This window comes from Mauremys mutica, chromosome 3, assembly GCF_020497125.1.
Source record: "Mauremys mutica isolate MM-2020 ecotype Southern chromosome 3, ASM2049712v1, whole genome shotgun sequence".
In the NCBI taxonomy this organism is placed as follows: Eukaryota; Metazoa; Chordata; order Testudines; family Geoemydidae; genus Mauremys; species Mauremys mutica.
Window position 1 is genome coordinate 66,250,195 of NC_059074.1, and position 21,229 is coordinate 66,271,423.

The 21,229-nt window shown below is 38.4% G+C and overlaps 1 protein-coding gene across 4 annotated transcripts in view; it reads right to left on the minus strand.

Moving 5' to 3' along the window:
* CEP162 (centrosomal protein 162) overlaps positions 1 to 21,229 on the minus strand; it is a 77,585-nt gene that overhangs the window by 23,912 nt on the left and 32,444 nt on the right. For all 4 annotated transcript variants that reach the window (XM_045011571.1, XM_045011572.1, XM_045011570.1 and 1 more), the window contains exons 11-21: positions 20,546 to 20,627; positions 19,876 to 20,155; positions 19,084 to 19,351; positions 16,391 to 16,539; positions 13,127 to 13,354; positions 11,378 to 11,515; positions 8,109 to 8,221; positions 5,272 to 5,377; positions 3,282 to 3,408; positions 2,806 to 2,969; positions 1,037 to 1,141 (exon numbers count right to left, since the gene is read on the minus strand). In XM_045011571.1, coding sequence (XP_044867506.1) covers positions 1,037 to 1,141; positions 2,806 to 2,969; positions 3,282 to 3,408; positions 5,272 to 5,377; positions 8,109 to 8,221; positions 11,378 to 11,515; positions 13,127 to 13,354; positions 16,391 to 16,539; positions 19,084 to 19,351; positions 19,876 to 20,155; positions 20,546 to 20,627 — 1,760 coding nt within the window. The remainder of the gene's footprint in view (positions 1 to 1,036; positions 1,142 to 2,805; positions 2,970 to 3,281; positions 3,409 to 5,271; positions 5,378 to 8,108; positions 8,222 to 11,377; positions 11,516 to 13,126; positions 13,355 to 16,390; positions 16,540 to 19,083; positions 19,352 to 19,875; positions 20,156 to 20,545; positions 20,628 to 21,229) is intronic.

Sequence of the window (21,229 nt, forward strand, 5' to 3'; positions counted from 1 at the left end):
AAACATTTAACGGGGTTATTTATGTGAAGGCATTACCACCAGTATACTTTCAACCCTTAACATTTATATCTAGAGAAAAATGTTACAGGATAAATTTTCATTAAAAAAATATAATTACATTTCTGTGATCAACAGTCAGACATTGATCATATAAAAAAGCAGTTTCCTGGATTTTGAATTAAAAATCTATTTTATTACCATTCATTTAAAAAGATGAAGGTGGCAATTTGCTGGGGGAAGATTTGTAAAAAGGACACAAGGGCTTTTATTGGAATGTTTAAAAAGTTACAAAGGTACATGCACATGCAGGCATGCACCACCACCCCACCCCACCAACACGGATTTGTTTTAGATTTTGAAATATTCAGCTGCACTGTGGGTTTAATAGTTTGATTTAAACAATCTTTTCCTAAGATGCCTTTTGATTTAAATAGGTTATTCTTACACTCAGATTATTTTAGATAGAGAAGGACAATACGTCAATGCACCCTCCATTTGCTTTTTGAGGCTTTAAAATTTCAGGGCCATATAAAACAAAATATTCATGGCTTTCTGGGCTCTTTTCCCTTTTCTCTTCCATCCTATTCGCCAACTAATACTTGATTATACCGTGATCTCAATGTTAGTCATATGATATCCAAATCACTCTCTGAGCAACAGACTAATGCCATTATTACTTCACTGTAGGCCCCAGAACATTCATCCTGGATGTGAGGGGAAGAAAATATTCAAACAAAATCTTTACACATGGAAATAAGAACTCAGAAGTGTACTGATAAAGTTAGTTGCTGCTTGAAATACTATCACTTTTAGGGTTTGTCCCAGCATGAGAACACTTTCTCATAAACGAATAAATATTGTAATGTCAAGATAAAACAGTTCGATAAGGACAAAAAATGTTTACTTTATCATAAGACTTTTCCAATACCACATAGTTTAATCTTGATATTTCTGCCAAGATCTCTCAACAGCAATTAGCATTGTTGCATTTTTTCACAAGCTATGAAACGCTGAGAAAAGTAATGTTATTACATACTTGTCGCTCAAGATCTTGAATTTTTTTTGCATCTGCTGCTCTGTCCTTTAAACGTTTCTTCTGTTGCACAGACTGATTCCCAGCTTCAGTTCTGAGATTATCAACCTATCCAACATATTCAGTGGTACATTACAAAAAGTATATGCAACAGGTTCACTTCATTAGCACATTTGAAAAGATTTGTAATGATGTCAAATTAACTATAATGAAAGAGTTCCATATTTGAACAGGACTAGTGCAGAAGTTTATCCTAGTTATCAGTATGTTTTTTCTGACAGAAGTCTAGGGGCTATATTCTCATGCTGGGCTATGGCCTCTTTGTGCTAGATAGGGGTAATGGAACTGTAACCAAGCTGCAGAGATCTAGCAGAGAATTACCTTATAAAGGGAACTCCCTGCGAGCAAATCTTTGCCAGGTCTGTGCCCTGAGCCTCTGCCCCCCACTCTCGACATGGGGGTGGGAGGCGTGGGAAGGGGAGGTGATATGGTAGAGCTAAGCTATGATGTCTTCCACTGATGTATGATCAGTTAAGGGCACAATTTAAGCATTCACAACTTTGCATTCAGTGATGCAATTTAGAGATGCCCAGCAGCAGCTCTAAATTATGTCTAAGATGGGCTGGCTCTGAGGTTCAGGGAGCCAGAACCAGTTCCCTGACACTTCCCTTTTTCCCCATTACCAAGCAAAGCTCTGTCACAGGAGAAAATTTGGCCATCAAAGTTCAAGTTTAATATCTGGAACTCTCACCTAATATTAATATTGCAATGCACTGCTAGAGAGATATTGGATCGTTAAATGGACACACATTCCCATTATCTACTGCATCAATGGTGGATGTTATTTTAAAAACATGGGTAATAATAACGCTTCATTGTAAAGTTTAACCTTTGATACACAAAACTATTCACCCGAATGAGAGAGCAGTCTGTTTCCCAAACATTTGAAAATGAGCCTACCTTGAGGAAAATGAAACCAATCATGACAGTTCCTCCCCACCCACCATGTGTTGTTAAAGGCCAACATATATCTTAATTTACATACTTGCAACCTCCTTCAACACTTTGGGATGTTTATAATACAATACTTCCTCTGTTTTCTATTGCATTCATGAGCTGGGAAGGAGTATCACTGGCATCTGAATTAGCATCCATTGACATAAATGGGGCAGTTCACACTCACAGAAATTGTTTCAGGCTCTCTGCATTGGTTTAACTTGTTTCATGTTTTGAAAGGTTTTCTTTCCACCATTACAGCTAGAGACTTACTTTTCTTTCAAGAAAATAAAAGCTTCCTCTGATTCTGGAGAATGATTCAGAAGCCTGTCTATGTCCCCTACATCTATTTCCTTCAGCCTCTGAGGCATGCATGCCAAGCACTTTTGGGTAACACTACTTTAACCACTACACAGTATGGTGTGTTTTTTAAATGTTAGTGTAATAACGTAACTGCTAGCTGGTAGTCTTAGTCAATAGATTTGCATGGCCTAAGGAACTGTCAATTTAGAATTATTTCCAGAAATGCCACTAAAGTGCCAAATGCAAATAAAAATAGCTCTAAGCTCTCATAAATCTAAATCCTCCATGTCACACATAATAAATGTACATTCTGCATATCAGGCCCTCAGTATTTAAGTAAAAGATTTTGATGTATTCCATTACTGCACTTAGAATATGATAGATAACCTATGCTGAAGAACCAAGTTGCATTCTATGGACACTATTTCTATAAATACTAATTCACAAAATAAACCTTGAACTGTTGTGATTACCTGTAGTTTCAATTTCTCAATTTCTTCTTTTGCATCTTTAAGACGAACTGCATCTCTATCCAAAAGCTCCTGATTTTCTGCATACCACTGCAGTCTCTTTTTCAAAAGACTGATTTCCTGTTTGTATGATTCTTCTATAATCTTTATCTCATAAGATTTTTCACCTAGAAGGCAAAAATACTTGATTCAATATACTCCTCTTAGTAATCGGCAACAAAGCTATCAGTCTGATATTGCATCATTCTCAGATACATTTCAGCACTTTGCCATTACTTTTTCTTTACTAAAATTTAAAGGTGTGACTCAAATTAAGTTTTCAAATATAAGAGCATTTCAAAAACCTTTATATCACATTTATTTAAGCCCTTTTGTATTACAAATAATTAAGTTTTATACATTTATTTAATAAAACACAGGTAAGGAGCAATTATCCAATTATTAATTGGAATGAGAGCCTCCACAAATGAGTACTTTACCTGAAGTAGAAACAATTTGGGCTCTTGCCAAATCTCTCTCTCTCCTCATTTGTCCCAAATCTACTTCAAGAGCTTGTTTGTCTTGCTTAAGCCGTTTTCTCTCTTCCAGCAATTTGGCTTCTTCCTTCTTAATTTTCACAGAAAACATGTAAAGAAAAATAAACCAACAGAACGTATGTTTTATACAAAAAAAAAAAAAAGTAACAGGTGTTTTTCCATCATAAGATGAATCACAGCTGTTGCACTGGTCCCTTAGCAGCCGATGTGATTGTCTACGTTGGATAGTATCCTTTCTACGATACAGTGCAGGAAGACTATATGAAGTTAGTCACACAATACAGGCTGAATCTGAGGTCTCTTATAACATAACAGGCTCTTATTAAATCAGTCGTAGAAGCCAAACAATCCAGATTCAGTTTGTAAGTAGACCACAGTTAAAGAAAAAACTCTTTCAGTCTAGGCACAATGGAAAAATTTGAGTTTACATATATCAAGAACATAAACCCATTCCCAAACTTTAGTCTAGTTCATTTGTATCAGTGAGCACTAACCTTTAGCCTTACTCTGGCTATGCCCTCATGGAGACCCTTCAAACCAACAATTTGTTTCTAGGTCTCCTGCTTTCCCAAGTCCAAAGGGAAACGAATGAGAAGGAAGGTTTCTCAGAAATCCACACTCCTCCTTGTGAGATCTATGCATACTTGCTGTCTGGATGTGGTTCTTTCTACAACCTACTGGTTTTCTTTCAAGATGCCAGGTCTTTCCCTTTGAATGAGATGTGGCCTCACACACTGACCACCCGACAGAGACTTGTTCCTTCCTTTGCTTTGAGAAAGTGACAATCTTCCTGCCTCAGCTTCTCCATATTTAAAATGGGAGATCTGCCCTCATTCCAGTATACTGTCGATTACACGAATCACATGGGGGACATGGATTTTATTCAGATAATGGAGAGTTTGGATAATTGAGAGAGCAGGAGTGGCAATGCTAGGAGCTCTCTGCAGCTCTGCTGTCATGGCCTTGCTCACTCCCTCCCATGACAGCAGGGGTGCAGGTGGCTCCCTGCACTGCTTCTTCTGCCTTCTTGATTATTGCAGGCACAAGAGGCCAAAGGTGCAGGGGCATTGTGGTCTTGGCAGAGCACAGCAGAGAACCCCAGCTGGGACTAGGCTCTGCATCAGGACCACAGCTGTCCTGTGGCTGTGCAGGGAGCCCTCTGCAGCTCTGCTGTCATGGCCCCACTCCCTTGACAGCAGGACTGCAGAAGGCTTCCTGCGCTGCTGCAGGAGTTATTTAGCAGCAGGATGGCCTCCCTTCTCGCCAGAGGTCTCTGCTCTACTGGTGGACAAGGAAGGGATAAAGCAAAGGTTCAAACAATAGGATTTTGGAAAATCCGGAGGATATCCTGTATCTGTAAATTTATTTTCTCAGAGATGACATCTTTGGCTGTCTATCACAAGAGCAAAAACTCTTCCCTTGCAGAATACAGAAACAGTTAAAAACTCTGAACTGGCAAAGGCACCCTTAAGGATCTGTCCACCAGCTATCATCTAGAACCCAACTGAAAAACACTCCTTAAACACTACACTAAACTTGCCTGAGACTAGCGTGTGTTCTTTATCAGTGTTTCAACTAAATGTGCACCTGTAAATGTCTGCATACCACCTTGCTGGCTGCCATCATTCTCATAGAACATTTCAGGATAACCACTGAAGCCCCCACAGAGATGACAGCGGCTAAAGGAATCTTTGGAAGCTAGTTTTGTGGGTTCAATTGATTATTCATTCATGCTATTTTCAAGTACTAAAACAAGACAAATTTTTAATAAATACTATAAAATGGTACGTCATTTTAGTATACGGAAATATACTACAAAATTTCCAATTTTACTTTACACAATAAGTCTATGGTACCAATGGATATATTTATTTTACATGAAGAGATTAATATTTAAACCGGCATATACTTCTGGAACACAAAATCCACTTACCTGTGCTACTCGAAGTTCTGAAATCAGTTCGGTGAAACTCTGGTTTCTTGATGGTTTAGAATCCTGCTCTAAATGTGACAGGAAGTTATTTTTATCCATCTGTTCTCTAATGTAATAAAAACAAAAGAGAACATTATGCAGTTTGGTGATTTTATGTAACTTTCTGCTTCATTAACACAGTCAGTGGTTTCCATATGAATGGATCATCTCTACAAATTCTGGCAAATATTTGTTTTAAATCATTAAAAAAAGGAATAAGCATTGAAATAAATACTATAGGTAAAACACAAAGCCCAAAATTACTCCTGGGATATCAGACACCAATCCATCCATCTTCATAAATGTTAACTTGATGATTGTGATGCTGTGTATGAAAAAGATGACCATTTTTATCATTGTTGCTACCATTGTTATACAATTGTATACAAAGTATGCCATGTCAGATGTCAGTGGAAAAGTTAAGATTTGCTAAGTATTATGTATCATATCTTTGTATCTGAATTTATGAAGATTGGCTATGTACTTATGTCTTACACATGTGTTGTATTCCTGGGTGACACTCCCCAGAAAGAATTTACATTAGGGTTAGACAGCTGTGTGTTGATGGCCTATCAAGGACACTCCATTCTCAGAATGGACCATTGAAGAAACTCATCCTGTCCAGATGGCTCTTCCTGAGGATGCCATAGACGGCAAGGAGTCAATGACCACACCCCGGTGCTTCCGTAAAACATGTAATGGCATGTGATATGCTCATATGACCTTGGGCTCCATCTTGGGCCAGTAACTTTCCACATACAGGTGCTGTGGGCTTTGTTTGGGACTTCCATGCACATGGCAAAAGAAATAAAAGACCTCTGACACATCGCCGTGTTGCCTCTTTCCTGCTCTAATTCTCTGGACTGTGGATTTACAACTAAAATGAGCCTTTTGAACTATGGACTGAGGACCTTCCAATCTTTTGGAAGTTGCTAGAGAGCCTTTACATACCAGCAGTCTATTCCACCACTACTACACACCTGATATAAGGACTTGGCAATCATTTGTATGTGTATGATTTATTAACCATTTATAACACCCTTTTTTTCTTTTCTTAATAAACCTTTAGTTAGTTTACTAAGGATTGGCTGACAGCGTGATATTTGGGTAATATCTGAGATTCATAGTGACCTGGGGATGTGTATCTGATCCATTGGGATTAGGAAGAACCTCACATATGGTGAAATGGGGTTTTGATAACCTCTCCCTATATTAGACGGGATTGACTGGATAGAGCCCAGGGCTGGAATGCCTAAAGGGGACTGTGTTTGGCTTCTGGTTAAACAGTGTGGTATTGCAGAAGTTCTTTAGCTACTGGCTTGGTGAATCTAATTATAGAGTAAACCACTAGTTTTTGGGGGATTGTCTGGCCTATTTCTTGCAGTCTGCCCTGAGTGTGGTATTCTCAGTGTGGCCCATCCCAGGCAACAGTCACAATGATAATTGCAAAGATTTTAAATAAAACAAAAGACGACAACAAGTCATTATATGATCAAAATCAGTAAAGGTGACATCTACCCCTTTTCTGGCACAAACCACTATGTCTACACTGCAATAATAATAATAATAATAAAAAAAATACCCCACTGCAGTAGTGAGTCTCAGAGCCCGGGTCAACAGACTTGGGCTCATACTAAATAAAGCCACGTAGATGTTCCCGCCTGGGTTGGAGCTCAGGTTCTGAAATCCACCCCTCCTCCCAAGTTTCAGATCTTGAGCTCCAACTGAAGCAGGAATGTCTACACAGCACTGGTAGCACTGCAGGATGAACCCAAGTCTGGAGACCTGGACTCCCAAGATTTGGTGATGTGGTTTGTTTGGGTTTTTTTTGGCAGTGTAGATAGATCCATAAACTCCAGTAAGCCACCTTTGCTTAGGAAAACTACATGCAAGTCTGGGGATAGAATCTACTCCCCACAAATTAAGCTCAGCTGTGAGCTCCTATACAAAGATTTGTAAATACTGGATTTTCATGGTTGGTGATCCACTACCTGTTAGACACAGGTCCCAGTTTTACAGAGGGGGAGATTCCCCCTATGTAACCACTGCTCAGTCACTCATCCCTCAGCACAATGATTCCTTTGTACTGGGGCTTTCCGTGACCTGAGCTGCTTGGAGAATTTCATCTTATGAGAATACTTATGCATAATAATAATAATAAACAAACACATTTTAATATGGTAAATAAAATTATGCTACAAAAAGGCACGCTCTCCCCCAGGCCTTCACTTAATTCTGTGGCCCATTCTGCGTATGAACAAACATTCACTCTTGAGATTTAGAATACAACCGTCTAAGCTACAAGCCCTATTTACTCCAGTAGGTCTCTAAGAGAAAAGAGAAGGCTAAAAACCAAATTTGGACTCTTCTTCCACCTCTCCCAATTTCAGTGGAATAGGAGCTCACCCATCACCTATCAGCATCTATGACAAAACAAACCGAACAACAGGATATCCGACAGGCTTGCTAGTTCTGTTTTTATGGTTCTACTTACTGAAGGCTTGTCTACATGGTGAGTTAAGTGTATGATATGCTGGTGCAGACTAACTGGCCTGTGCGGACCCTGGTGTGCACTAAAAGTTCCCTAGTGCATGTTAATGTTGTTCTGTTTCAGAGAGTATTATGTTAATGCACAGTAGGGAATTTTAAGTGCACACCAGCAAGGTCCACACGGGCCAGTTAGAGCACAAAATACTAGTGTAGACAAATTTATACCTCACTAGTGCAGACTAACACACAAGCCCTCAGACTAACTCTGAATTTACATGTCTTTAGGTTAGAAGTTTAAACACACTCACCTTAAGGACGCTAACTCAGATGTTAAATGTTGATTTTCCTTAAACATCCTTTCCTCATTTTTCTTGTTTTGTATCTGAAGTTCTTTCACTTGCTTGTATAACCTTTCATTTTCCTAAGACAAAAAAGACAAACTTAACCTGCATTCGTTTATTAATAATAATTTTATCTGGCTCAATAGCATTTTTATGGTAATTTACATGTGTAATTTGCTTCTACCACATTCTTAATACTTAGATTTCATAAAGCAAATACTCTATTACCTTATTCATATAACACAGACTAAGTATAAATTACAGTAATTTATAAAAATACTAGACAACAACAAACAACAACAGTGATAATAATAATAGGTCATATAATTGTAATCACTGAATACTCACACATAGGCAAACATATTTATGTTGGATGAGACCTTGATGTTTATAACAATTTGTTTTTCGAGCACATCTGAATATCAAATACTTTTTTATACAGTATGCTCAACTAAATTTAGTACACATTTAGCTGGGATAGTATCCAGCATCCATGATGATAACACTTGTTAAAAAATAATGAGTTAATTAAATTTGTAATTGAACTCCTTCAGAGAGAATTGTATATCTCCTGCTCTGTTTTACCCACATTCTGCCATAGTTAATTTTATAGCAGTCTTGGATGATGACCCAGCACATGCTGTTCATTTTAAGAACACTTTCACTACGGATTTGACAAAATGCAAAGAAGGTACCAATGTGAGATTTCTAAAGACAGCTACAGCACTCGACCCATGGTTTATGAATCTGAAGTGCCTTCCAAAATCTGAGAGGGATAAAGTGTAGAGCAGGGGTGGGCAAACTTTTTGGTCCGAGGGCCACATCTGGGTATGGAAATTGTATGACAGGCCATGAATGCGGGCTCTGGGGTGGGGCCAGAAATGAGTTCAGGGTGCAGGAGGGGGCTGGGGCAGGGGGGTGGAGTGCGGGGGGTGAAGGGGAAGAGTGAGGGCTCCAGTGTGGGGCTGGGGATGAGGGATTGGGGGTGCAGGAGGGTGCTCCGGGCTGGGACCGAGGGGTTGAGGTGCATGAGGGGGTCAGGGGTGCAAGCTCTGGGCGGTGCTTACCTCAAGCAGCTCCCTGAAGCAGCGGCATGTCACCTCTCCGGCTCCTTCGCGGAGGCGCAGCCAGGCAGCTCTGCATGCTGCCCTATCTGCAGGCGCCGCCCCTGCAGCTCTCACTGGCTGTGGTTCCCAGACAATGGGAGCTGTGGGGGCAGCGCTTGAGGCGGGGGCAGCGTGCAGAGCCCCTTGGCTGCCCCTATGAGTAGAAGCCAGAGTGGGGACATGCCACTTCTTCTGGGAGCTGCACAGATAGGGCAAGCCTCTGACCCCGCTCCACAGCTAGAGTGGGGCAAGCCCCAGACCCCGCTTCCTGGCGGGAGCTCAAGTGCCAGATTAAAACGTCTGGAGGGCTGGATGTGACCCCCGAGCCGTAGTTTGCCCACCCCTGGTGTAGAGCATGCTTTCAGAAGTCTTAAAAGAGCAACACTCCAATGTGGAAACTACAGAACCTGAACCACCAAAAAAGAAAATCAACCTTCTGCTGGTGGCATCTGACTCAGATGAAACTGAACATGCATCAGTCCACACTGGTCTGGATCATTACCGACCAGAACCCATCATCAGCATGGACGCATGTCCTCTGGAATGGTGGTTGAAGCATGAAGGGACATATGAATCTTTAACGCATCTGGCATGTAAATATCTTATGACACCAGCTACACCAGTGCCATGAGAAAGCCTGTTCTCACTTTAAGGTGACATCATAAACAAGAAGCGGGCAGCATTATCTCCTGAAAATGTAAACAAACTTGTTTGTCTGAACAACTGTCTGAACAAGAAGTAGGACTGAGCGGACTTGTAGGCTCTAAAATTTTACATGGTTTTGTTTTTGAGCGCAGTTATGTAACAAACAAACAAAAATCTACATTTGTAACTTGCACTTTCATGATACGAGTACTGTAGTGCAATCTCCTTATGAGGTGAACTGAAAAATACAATTTCTTTTTTTATACAGATTATATTTGTAATAAAAAATAAATATAAAGTGAGCACTGTATATTTTGTATTCTGTGTTATAATTGAAATTAATATATTTGAAAATGTAGAAAACATCCAAAAATATTTAAATAAATGGTCTTCTATTGCTGTTTAACAGAGCGATTAATTGTGCGAATTAATCACAATTCATTTTTCTTAATCGCTTGGCAGCCCTAGTTCTGAGTTGTACCCAATCCCAGAAGAAAAGTTTCAAACTCTGTTCTCTAAGTTTTCTACCTTTCACCAGTGCAGTCAAAGACATAAGTTGCACCTCTGGGCTGAGAAGAAGATGGAGAGATGATGCAGATGCACGCTAGCAGAGCCAAGCTTACTCCATGAGCCTAGTTTTCCTTGGGAAAACTAGTTTTCCACATGTTTTGCGGATGGAAATTTTGATTCTTTATTGGCCAAATTGTATTTTATCTATTAAAGTTTTCAGCTCACAGGTCATACTCTTTTAATGCCAGGGAACACTATATAACTTGGGAAGAGCTCACTCAAAACTAGAAAGATATAAGCTTTTTTGAAATGTGTGTAATTTATTCATGCCCTTCAGACCTAAACCTCTACTGCTTTTTAGAAAAAGATATCTTCCTTCAGTAGAATAGGAGCAACTAGTCAAGGATTTCACCTATGAAAGTTTCATTCTCAGAAGAATCAGTTTAATAATTCACAGCTTTTCAGAGGGGGAGGGACAGCTCAGTGGTTTGAGCATTGGCCTGCTAAACCCACGGTTGTGAGTTCAATCCTTGAGGGGGCCACTTAGGTATCTGGAGCAAAATCAGTACTTGGTCCTACTAGTGAAGGCAGGGGGCTGGACTTGATGACCCTTCAGGGTCCCTTCCAGTTCTAGGAGATAGGTATAGCTCCATTATTTTTTTATTTTTATTTACAAAAGGCCCAAGTAAGGCAGCTTTTGAAATTTTGAAGAAGTAAAGGAAACCCCAGAAAGTTTTATTTTGTAACAATTCAACTAATTGTTTTAAAGTTAAACACAGATGCATCTTGTATGTGGAGGAGCGCAGGAGCGCTTAACCTCAACTATGGATACAATGACCACGGTAGATGGGAGTCTAACTTGGGTGCTTTAGAAAATCCCATCTTAAAGTTACAAAAACAACCAATAGTTTGTCTTATCTTTTTGTTTTTACAGCTAACCAGGGTTCACACCACCACATTAAAATATCACTCTACCTGCTGATAACCATGAAGAAGGTTCTCTTGATCTTGAATTTCCTTTTGGATTTGCTTTAACTTTTCTTCAGTGACAGCCTCTGTTGCCCCAAGGTGAAGCCATTTCTTTTCTTTGCTCAGCTCTTCCATACTATTTACCTTTTAAAATATACAAAGTACACAAAATGTCAATAAAACAATTGTTAGACAAAGTTCTCTGGAGAAAGCTTTACACTAAGTCAGATGGCATCTATAGTCCATAAAACACATGGAAACAGAATACTTTGAGCCTTCAAAAATACTGGTGTCATCATAGAAGCATTATCTGAAAAAGTGAAGCACATGAAAGATTGTAGTAATATGCACAACAGGCCCTGTTCAGTATAAGGGCTTGTCTACATGGGGAAACTTACCAGCAGAACTATACTACTAACTCTCCATGTGGACTCTCTTAATAAGAGAGTTCACATGGTATAACTGTAGCAGTATACTTGAACTGGTAAAGTTCTGGTGGTAACTTTCCCTGAGAGACAAGCCTTAAGCATAGTTTTGTAGAAAACACATCAGAAAGTGTATATAATTCTGCTTTTATTTTACCAGAAACTGACATTATATTAAACTTTTATTTGTAGTTCTAGTGTAAGGATTTATAATTGGAATGCTGCTCTGGAATGTGTAATATAGGATACGTATACACCGTACACCACTGGTGGTGGCATGTAGTACACATATAGCTACATGCTGCAGTTAAAAGCATACTGCATCCACACTGCAGCATGTAGCCATAGATATCAGTGAAATGCTCTGGCAGAGGAGAGGTAGTGGGGAAAGGTTTCAGCAGCTTCCTGCTGCCAGAGCCTTTCCCCACTCCCCCTCAGCCTTTCCCAGTTGCTGGAGTCTTTTCCTGAGGCAAGGAAAGGCTCTAGCAGGGGGAAAGGTGAAACCTTTCCCAGCTACCTCTCCGGTGTCAGAGCTTTTCCCTGCAGCAGAGAATGACTCCAGCAGCAGACAGTTAGCACAGCCTTTCCCTGCTGCCTCCTCACTGTCAGAGTTCTTCCCCACTGGAGGAGTTAAAAACAACAGTGTAGAGGCAAGTAGCGTGGGTAGAGTATGTACTCACATACATACACACACTCTTCAGGTGTCTTTACTTGTCTAAGCCAGGCCTCACCAGTTACACTGTTATTTATACCCACGGTAGGGGGACTATGGGGATATGTACTCTACATGCTGCCAAAAGAAGCATGAAGCAGACAAGTATCCAGAGAGGAATTAGACAGGCAACCCCTAAGTAGCAAAGCCTCTATGTAGGAGCCTCTATTCATCTTGTGACTATGTGGCTCAGTGAAGAGAATTGGTAAGTAAATTGTTTGGTTGAGGTGAAAGTCCAAGACCATCTTTAAAAAACTTGGGGTGAGGTCTGGTAGAGATTTTGTCCTTATTTAAAAACACAAAAACAAAAAATGTGTAGGAGACCCTACTCTGAGGCCTGCAGATCCCCCATCCTCCTGGCCAACATGGTAGCCACAAGGAGTGAGGGAACAGCATAACTCAGTTTACTCTCTGGAAAAACAAACAACTTTATGATTGATTTCAGACGGAACAGCAACAGTGTGAGTGTGCACCTTACCCCCACCCCCACTGTTTATTTCCTGTTAATTGGTTCAGAGCAGGAATAACTGAACTAAGAAATACTGAGTGTTGTTTTCAGAAGCAAGTTTAAGCAAGACTTTCCCTTTGTCTGTGGTGGAAGATAATAAGGTACAGTACCTTGGTCTGAAGCACATAGTTTTCTTGACTCAGCCGAAAAAGCTCTTTGTCATGTTGCATTTTCATTTCTACCATCTTATTCTCCATTTCCTTCTCTTTCTGTGAAAATGAATCTTTCAGCTGCTGAATTAAATCATGTGCTGCTTTCAACTTTTCCTCTGCTTCCTCGACTCTTTTTAGCAAATAAAGTTCTCTCTCACAATTTTTGACAGGGAAAAGTGAGGAATCCTGGTGAAGAAAAATTACCAGAGAAACACTGCATTGAGATCATTAATCATTCATTTTCATTTTCATTTCATTTCAATAAGATGAATTGAAGATTTAAGGTTAGCCAATACTACATCTTCTTTCTGTGAACTATTTCACTGAGCACTATGAAGATATAAAGAGCTGAACATGAGTGTTAATACAGTTAAGCAAGATTAAGTGTCCAGTGCCAGCAGATATCAGGGTTGAGGAGAAAAGAGTTGGGAAGGATCTTCGCAGGTAAAATATATAATAGAAGTTATAAAATTATTGTCTTTAGGTTTTTGTGGGGTTTTTTAAGCAAGTCATGTTAAAATGCAATTTAAAAATAATATTTATACTACGGTTCTGGTAAAAAATGGCACCAATTTCAAAAAGCTTCTCCTTGTATGTGCGACAAATCCTATAATCTTACTTTAGAGATGAAAATGAATTTTTAACTACTTTTACTCTTCTTAGCAATAAAGAGCTAATTCTGCTAAGAGCAAATCAGTTGGATTTTAGTCTGACTCATACTTCAGAATGGCTAAATCCCAATAACAAAATAAATATTTCAAGGTGAACAAAGCTGTTAAAGCACTTTTGAGTTGTAGTAGCTCTAGGGCCAGATTTTTCTATTAGCTGCACATACATGCAGTTCCCACCAACTTCAGCAGGAGTTGAACATGAACGGATGATGGGATAATGAGGACCTTTTAATATATTTCTGTAGGGTAGGATTAAAAAAATAGATGTTACTTACCTGTTCTGTAACACTTGCTCTTCAAATGATTGCACATGTCCATTCCATGTGAGGCATGTATGCCAAGTGCACTGAAGCCAGGGATTTTATTTCCCTAGTGGTATCCAGTGAGGTAGTGCCTATGCCTACATGTACTCCTGGCCCAAGGTACAAAACCTGGAGCCACCCCAACACTTTTCAGTTCCTTTGCACTGGAATCCATAACAAGCTAGACTCTGAAGCAGAGGGGAAGGTGGGTGGGGTGTGGATTGGACAGAACAGATAAGTCACTGGTTTTCCTTCAGGTGTTTGCACACGTCCATTCCACATTAGGTGACTCCCAAGCAGTTTGAAATGGAGGCAGAGCTCAGATTGTATCTGAAAAGGGTTTGTAGAACTGCCTTTCCAAAGCTGGTATCATCCCTAGAAACTGCAGCAATACCATAATACTTGGTAAAGGAATGTGCATGTGTCAGAAATTGGGATATTTTCCCAAAATGCTATTGAAGTCACTTGAACTCCTGTGGAATATGCAGAAATCTTTGAAGGAGCAGTGGTCTCAGCAATCTCATAACACACTGATATGTACAAGGTGCTCTAATTTGAAATTCTTTGCAAGGAAACTGCCAGCTCCTTCATTCTGTCTGCAAAGGAGACAAACAACTGAGGGATGCATAGAATGGCTTATTTCTGTCAAAGCAGCAGACAAGGGCTCTATGCATGCCTAAAGTGTGGAGCCTCTATTCATCTTGTGACTATGTAGCTCAGTGAAGAAAATTGGTAAGTAAATTGTTTGGTTGAGGTGAAACTCCATCATCATCTTTAAAAAACATTGGGGTGAGACCTGGTAGAGACTTATTTTATTTTATTATTTTAACATAAGGACAAAGTGTAGGAGGCCCTACTCTGAGGGCCTGCAGATCCCCCATCCTCCTGGCCAACATGGTAGCCACAAGGAAAGCCACTTTGACTGACAGGGATGTAATCAGGAGCATGCAACAAGTGACTCACAAGGTGGGCCATTAGAAGTAATACTAGGTTCAAGACCCAGGACACAGGCAGTGAGAAAGGGGGATCAGAGTGTCTCCACCATATATACTCTTGGCTGGGATTTCAAATAGATGCAAGGCACACAAGCAGCCCTGATGAGTCCTGCTATGTGAAAAATCTCTCTGCAGTTCACTGGGTGTGCCCACACTTATTGCGGAATGGATATGTGCAATCACTTGAATTGACAGTTATTCCCAAGGAGGAGTGAACACAAATTTCAGAACCCATGCAAAACTGCAGCACTGGCATATACATTTTATTAAAAATAAAGGTTTACTTCTAAACTGAACAAAGTTAATATGGAAATCACCAAGAGGCAAACATGAAGCCTCACAATGCCATTTAGTCACTTTTCAGAAAAGAAAAGCACTTTAAAATTATTTTTGCTAATATTTTAAAAATATTCTGTTTGTTGTGGCCCATACACTCATTGGAAGCTGGCTCATCCTCCTGGTATGAGGTGCCAAAGAAGAAGGAAGAGCAGCACTCTGACAGGTAGTGCAGCATCTTATGCTCTTTTCTTTGCTTTCAAGATTTCCTTTGGGATCTTTTATGAGCCTTTTTCCATCTTGAAAAGATCTCTGAATAGAATCCCAAAAAATGGTAGCGAACATCCACAGCTACCTGAGCTGCCTTGCTCCATGTCTAGCTTACAGAAAAGCAGGAAGAATCTAGGGATAAATACCAATAAATGCATATAATTTCCTATAAGGCAAAAATAAATAAATAAATCTTGCTTTCTTATTGGCTGCCCACTGCCTGCCTGAATAAAGGAAGAGAAAAACTCTTTGCCAGGTCAACCAAGTAATTTTTCTGTTGACATCAGAAGATACTATTATATGCTCAAGCACAATACACAGTACTAATACAATGACAGACAAATACAGGTGCTAACTTACATGCCAAGTATAATAGTTTTATTTGGAAGTTTTATTTAAATTAAACCCATTTGGTACTGAAATATTAATGTTTAGAAATTAAATAATGTATAGCATTTTCACAATAACATTGACATAAAACTACCCAAACAGGCTGATCTGGGAACCTAAAGTGGCAATATGACTTTAGCAATATCTTTTAGAAGAACATCAACATTTGATTAAAGCAAACTCTTAATCCAAAGCTTCAGCATTTGTTGATCTTGTTATAAAAGGTGTTACAAAAAGCCTTAACAAAACTGGTATGCAAAATTCTTCATCACAGGTGTTCTAGTTTTGAGCAGTAATAACTTAAAATACTACACTTACATTTTGAGACTGCACACAAGAATCCATTTCCTTAATCTGTTGTCCAAGGGCATTAACAACTGACTGGCTAGACATAACCATATTGTTGACCTTTTTAGAAGCTGATTCATTTATGGCAGATCTTATTACCCTAGTAGTAAATAATGTTTCTTCATTTTGAGAGGAAAAAGCAGAACAGAACAAAATTCAGTGAGTGACAGACTGTGAAGGCACTGTGCTTTCAGGCTATAAAACCAATGAAAATGCTTATTTTCTACTTGTGAACAATACATACTGTATGTACATGCTCTCAAAAAGTCAAATATATTCATATGATCCCCCAGTGCTAAGCCTCAAGCTTCTGGCTCACAATTTAGGCACTCCGTAGTTAAGATTTTCAGTTAATTTAAGAACGTCCACAACAAATTATGTGCAATGTTACTGGAGATGGAGTAGCCATCATTTCCTTTAAGTATAAATAAAATTTTTATAAAAAACAATGAGAAGTATAACTGTAATAACCATAATGCCCTGTAGACCAAAAGACCAGGATAATTTATCCATTAATTGGACAGCAAATACACTAGCTCAGTTCATTTTGTGAACTTTCCTTAAGAACCACCAAGCCACCCACTTATATGTGAAGATACTACAGAATACCAGTCACAGCAAAAACAACACCAATCTTAGAAATAGACCCTGTAGCAAAACTAAAAAAACAACAACACAGTTTAACTGAGAAACTCAGCATCTATTCGTAACAGCCAACATGACATTGGCATATGCAGTGTTGTTGCAGGTATGTTGGTTCCCAGATATGAGAGAGACAAGATGAGTGAGGAACTACCTTTCATTACAGCTCTGTGTGGGCTCAAAAGCTTGTCTCTCTCACCAACAGAAGTTGGTCCAATAAAAGATATTATCTCACCCACCTTGTCTTTCTAACTTGACACTGGGACATAAACAGTGAAACTCATCCTAGGGTAGGAAACAACACACATTCAATAATTTATAGCTCGGTAGCCTAGAACATGGTGGTTTTCTGTAACTACCAATACTACAGACTACATATGCTCCTTCCAAAAAAAACCCTGAGCTGATGACAGGAGTTTCTACCTATAGTGCAGGAGAATATATTGGTAAGTGACCATGTTGCAAATCAGATGCCTTTTGCTCTTCTGAAGAGCTGGTCTCTTTCAGGTTTTAGCTCTGGTACTGTTGGTTGTGAAATGGTTGTTTGCTTCTAAGACTACCTGAAGTATTTTTCCTGGGAATTTTAAGTAGGACAAATAAACTTTTCCTTACTAGCCACCTCTGTCACCATTTTATCCAGAAGCTCCCTAAACTGTTGGGCTCTCAAAATAAGGGAACATAGACAGGAGCTGTTTTACCCTAGAGTGTGCTCCATATGCTTCCTGGAGATCACGTTAGATGCTATAGAATGTGCCGAGAATCTGAGAGCATCCACAGAGTGGATGCCTGCAGTGCCTCAGAAATAACAAATATTGCCCACAAGATGCCAAAACTGATCAGGAATTTTAAAAGTTCAAATGAACCAAATCCTGAAATTCTGTCTTTATTTGTAGTTCAGTCTCCACTGTACAAGCCACGTGGAAGCAGAGAATTCTGGCAGAGGTTTTTTCTTAGTTGGCAACCTCAATGTCAGATTAATTGGCATTAAGGAAAAAACTAATTCTGGAAATAAAAGCAATTGTTTCTTTGTATTTTCTAACAAGCTCCAAAATGCCCAACTGAGGATAAAGATAAACTCATATAAAAAACAGGACAGGCTACACTGAAAGAGGCTATGATATCACTCCAATAAGTTGAACTATCCAAAACAACTTTAATAGAAATGAAGATTTTTTAGTTGCAGAGAATATTTATACTTACCAAAGTAAAAACTATAAACAGATGTACATATGTTTTTGAAGGCAAAATTATTTTCTGTTTAGTTGGTCAGCAATAGTTAAATAAATCTAGTGGTGGAGCATGGGCTTTGAATAATTACATATGACTAGAGTAAAATGTAATTTTTACTTAGGAAGTACAGCAGGTCAAAAAATGGTTTTTTCCTTTCTATGGAAAAATTTGAAATTGTCATAAGGAAATTGAAAATGTGTGTGTGGGTTTTTTTTTGTTTTTTGTTTTTAATAAAAAAGGTGGGTTTTTTTTTAATTAAAACACAATGGTTTTTGAGGACAGCAGGCACTTTCCCTAAAAACTTGCATGTCGTCAAAAATCGACAGAAGTTTTGACTAGCCCAGTAAAGGAAGGTTTGAAATCCACATGTAAAATATGCTACAAAAGAAAGATTACATTTCTACAACAAGTTCTGGTAGGCCTATTCAAGCATAAACTGATTACATTTATTTTTCTTATTTTACTTTTGGACTGACTATGATATCCATGAGTCAGTGATATCAAAATGCATCAGTCATACAATCTGACTGCAATTTGAAAATATGATAGCTAGGCCCACCTCTCAGGAACATGCAGGAATCCTGGGAATCTCACACTGATTTATTCTTTCAGGAAAAATTAACACTGCTATAAGACTTTCATCTTTAGGAAGTGGAAAAAGTACATCTCATAAAAACTAACACTATTTTGTGTGTGTAACATCAAAACCAAAAGCTCTCTGGATTAAACAAAAATTAACCTCTCAATTCTTCATTTAAGACAGTTTTATACACATAATTTTATCAGTTTACCTTTTTGCCTTGCTTTATCTGGAGGTGATTTGGCTTTCAAACTTGGCTTTTTGAGAGCTTCTTTTGATGCTCTCTTTTCACTAGTTGTGGAAAGTTGTTTAAAGGGTGAAGTGGGTTTACCATATCCAGAACTCCTAACCAATACATGAGGTGCAATGGGAGATTTCTTCTTATGTAAAGGAGCTGTACTTCTAGTGCTCTTGTGCATTATTTGCTTATTAATCACTGAATCCAATCCCTTGTTCCTCCAGGAGCTGGACTGACATGCCTGTGTAGAATAAGTATAGTATGTAACAACCACATTAGACTATAATAAAATCTGAAGGTAACTTCAATTTTATTCCTGTTTATTTAAATATAATTCTAGTAACAGAATACTAGGCCAGTTACAAGAGTTATACTTAAATAAACAGGAATAAAATTTCTGTTGGATCTGAAAATGAATAATCCAAACCCAAACAAATGAATAATGTGTAATTCTACAAAAATCTACAGTGCTTTTAAGGTAGTGAAAAGAAGATATCACACCGAGAATAGAAAACTGCCTATTAGGTGGAATGGACAACAGGATAGAGATGAAAAAGACCTAATAGGTCATCTTGGAAATTGGCATTCAGCTTTGGAGCCATGACCCTAATCAATAGATAGCAATAATGTTTTCTTGGGAATCCCCAAATTATGGGCAGACTCTAAGCTCCTAAAAATATTTCTAGCAAATATGTTTGTAAAAACCTGTATGTAATTTAAAATTATTTTTTTAAAACAGATAAAAGAGAGCTAAATATTGCTTACCTTATTAATTTTGCTGTCCTGATGCAACAATGCAGAATCTTGTAGTATTTTTTGTCTCAAAAGGTCAAGCTGCTCTTTATCAATCTGGTCTTTATCAGTCCCTTTCTGATGACTACCTTCATTTGAAGTTGCCTGGAGAAAAACACTCTCTTCTTCTTTACTATGTTTTTCAAACAAAAAATCTAAACTTTGCTTCTCCAGAACTGCATCATTTTTGTGTTCTTTAAATGGCAAATGGCTGATAAATTCAGCTGCTCTGCTGTCTGTTAGTTTTACTGGACTAAAGAAAAATAAAAGTGCATTTAACAAGACTTGCAATTTGCTTACAATTTTTTTCCTAAAATTGACACACAAATGCAAAGTTATTTCCGTTGCCAGGTCAAAAGACTACTTATTTTTGAAATAGCTACTTGCAATACTTCTAAACTGTATTTACTAATGGAGTAAGTCTACTGGAAATAGATCTTATTTTCAAAAGTGGCCAGACCAACTCAGAATACATATTCACTTTACACATCAGCACAAATGACACACACTAGTACTAAATTATCTAGCGCAATAAAATCTAGATTCCTAGCTCAAAAATGACCCTAGTTATTCAGAAAGATGATTTTCACAAATAAATTATGGGTATTAAGATGTTAAAACATGCATTTTCTAAAACAAATACCTTACAGGCTCCAGGTCAAAGCCTCTTGCATGAGATGAATCTGCTCTAATGGGTTTCATCAATTCCTCTCCAGTGAGCAAATCTAAGGATTGGAATAAATTATTAATTTTAAGTATAATATTTAATACATAGTAATAAACTAGTTTTAAAAAAATATTACAATTCTGAGTGGGTGATAGATTTAGAAAACATATTTGTATCAAATGCTATAACTGAGTATTTGGCAATAATATCACGTATCTTTCTGAAACATGCCCCTTACTTATTTAACTTGGCATCAAACAGATTCCAAGATATCTACCATATAAATAATTCACTGATGTTGAAGGGGGGGAAAAAAAAAACCCTTGTCTCAACTGTAAAAGTAACTTCTAACACAAAACTGTCAGAATCATTAATTTTGAGTGTGTGGGGTTTTTTGGGTCTTGTTTTTACAAGCACCATCATTGTCAAGAAACTACATACAATCTCTCAGGTGTTATTCAGATATTTTAAGTTAGACACAGGTATTCCAAATGGGTATCATTCTGCTTGAATATTGCATAAAGTATTTATTGGCATTTTTAACTTAAATCACTAACTACGTTTTAAGTGCTGTATTGAACACACTGATAAGGGTAATATAAAACCAGTAATAAATGAAAGCTGTTAACTTGAACACCATTAAAAAGCAAACAAAAGAGA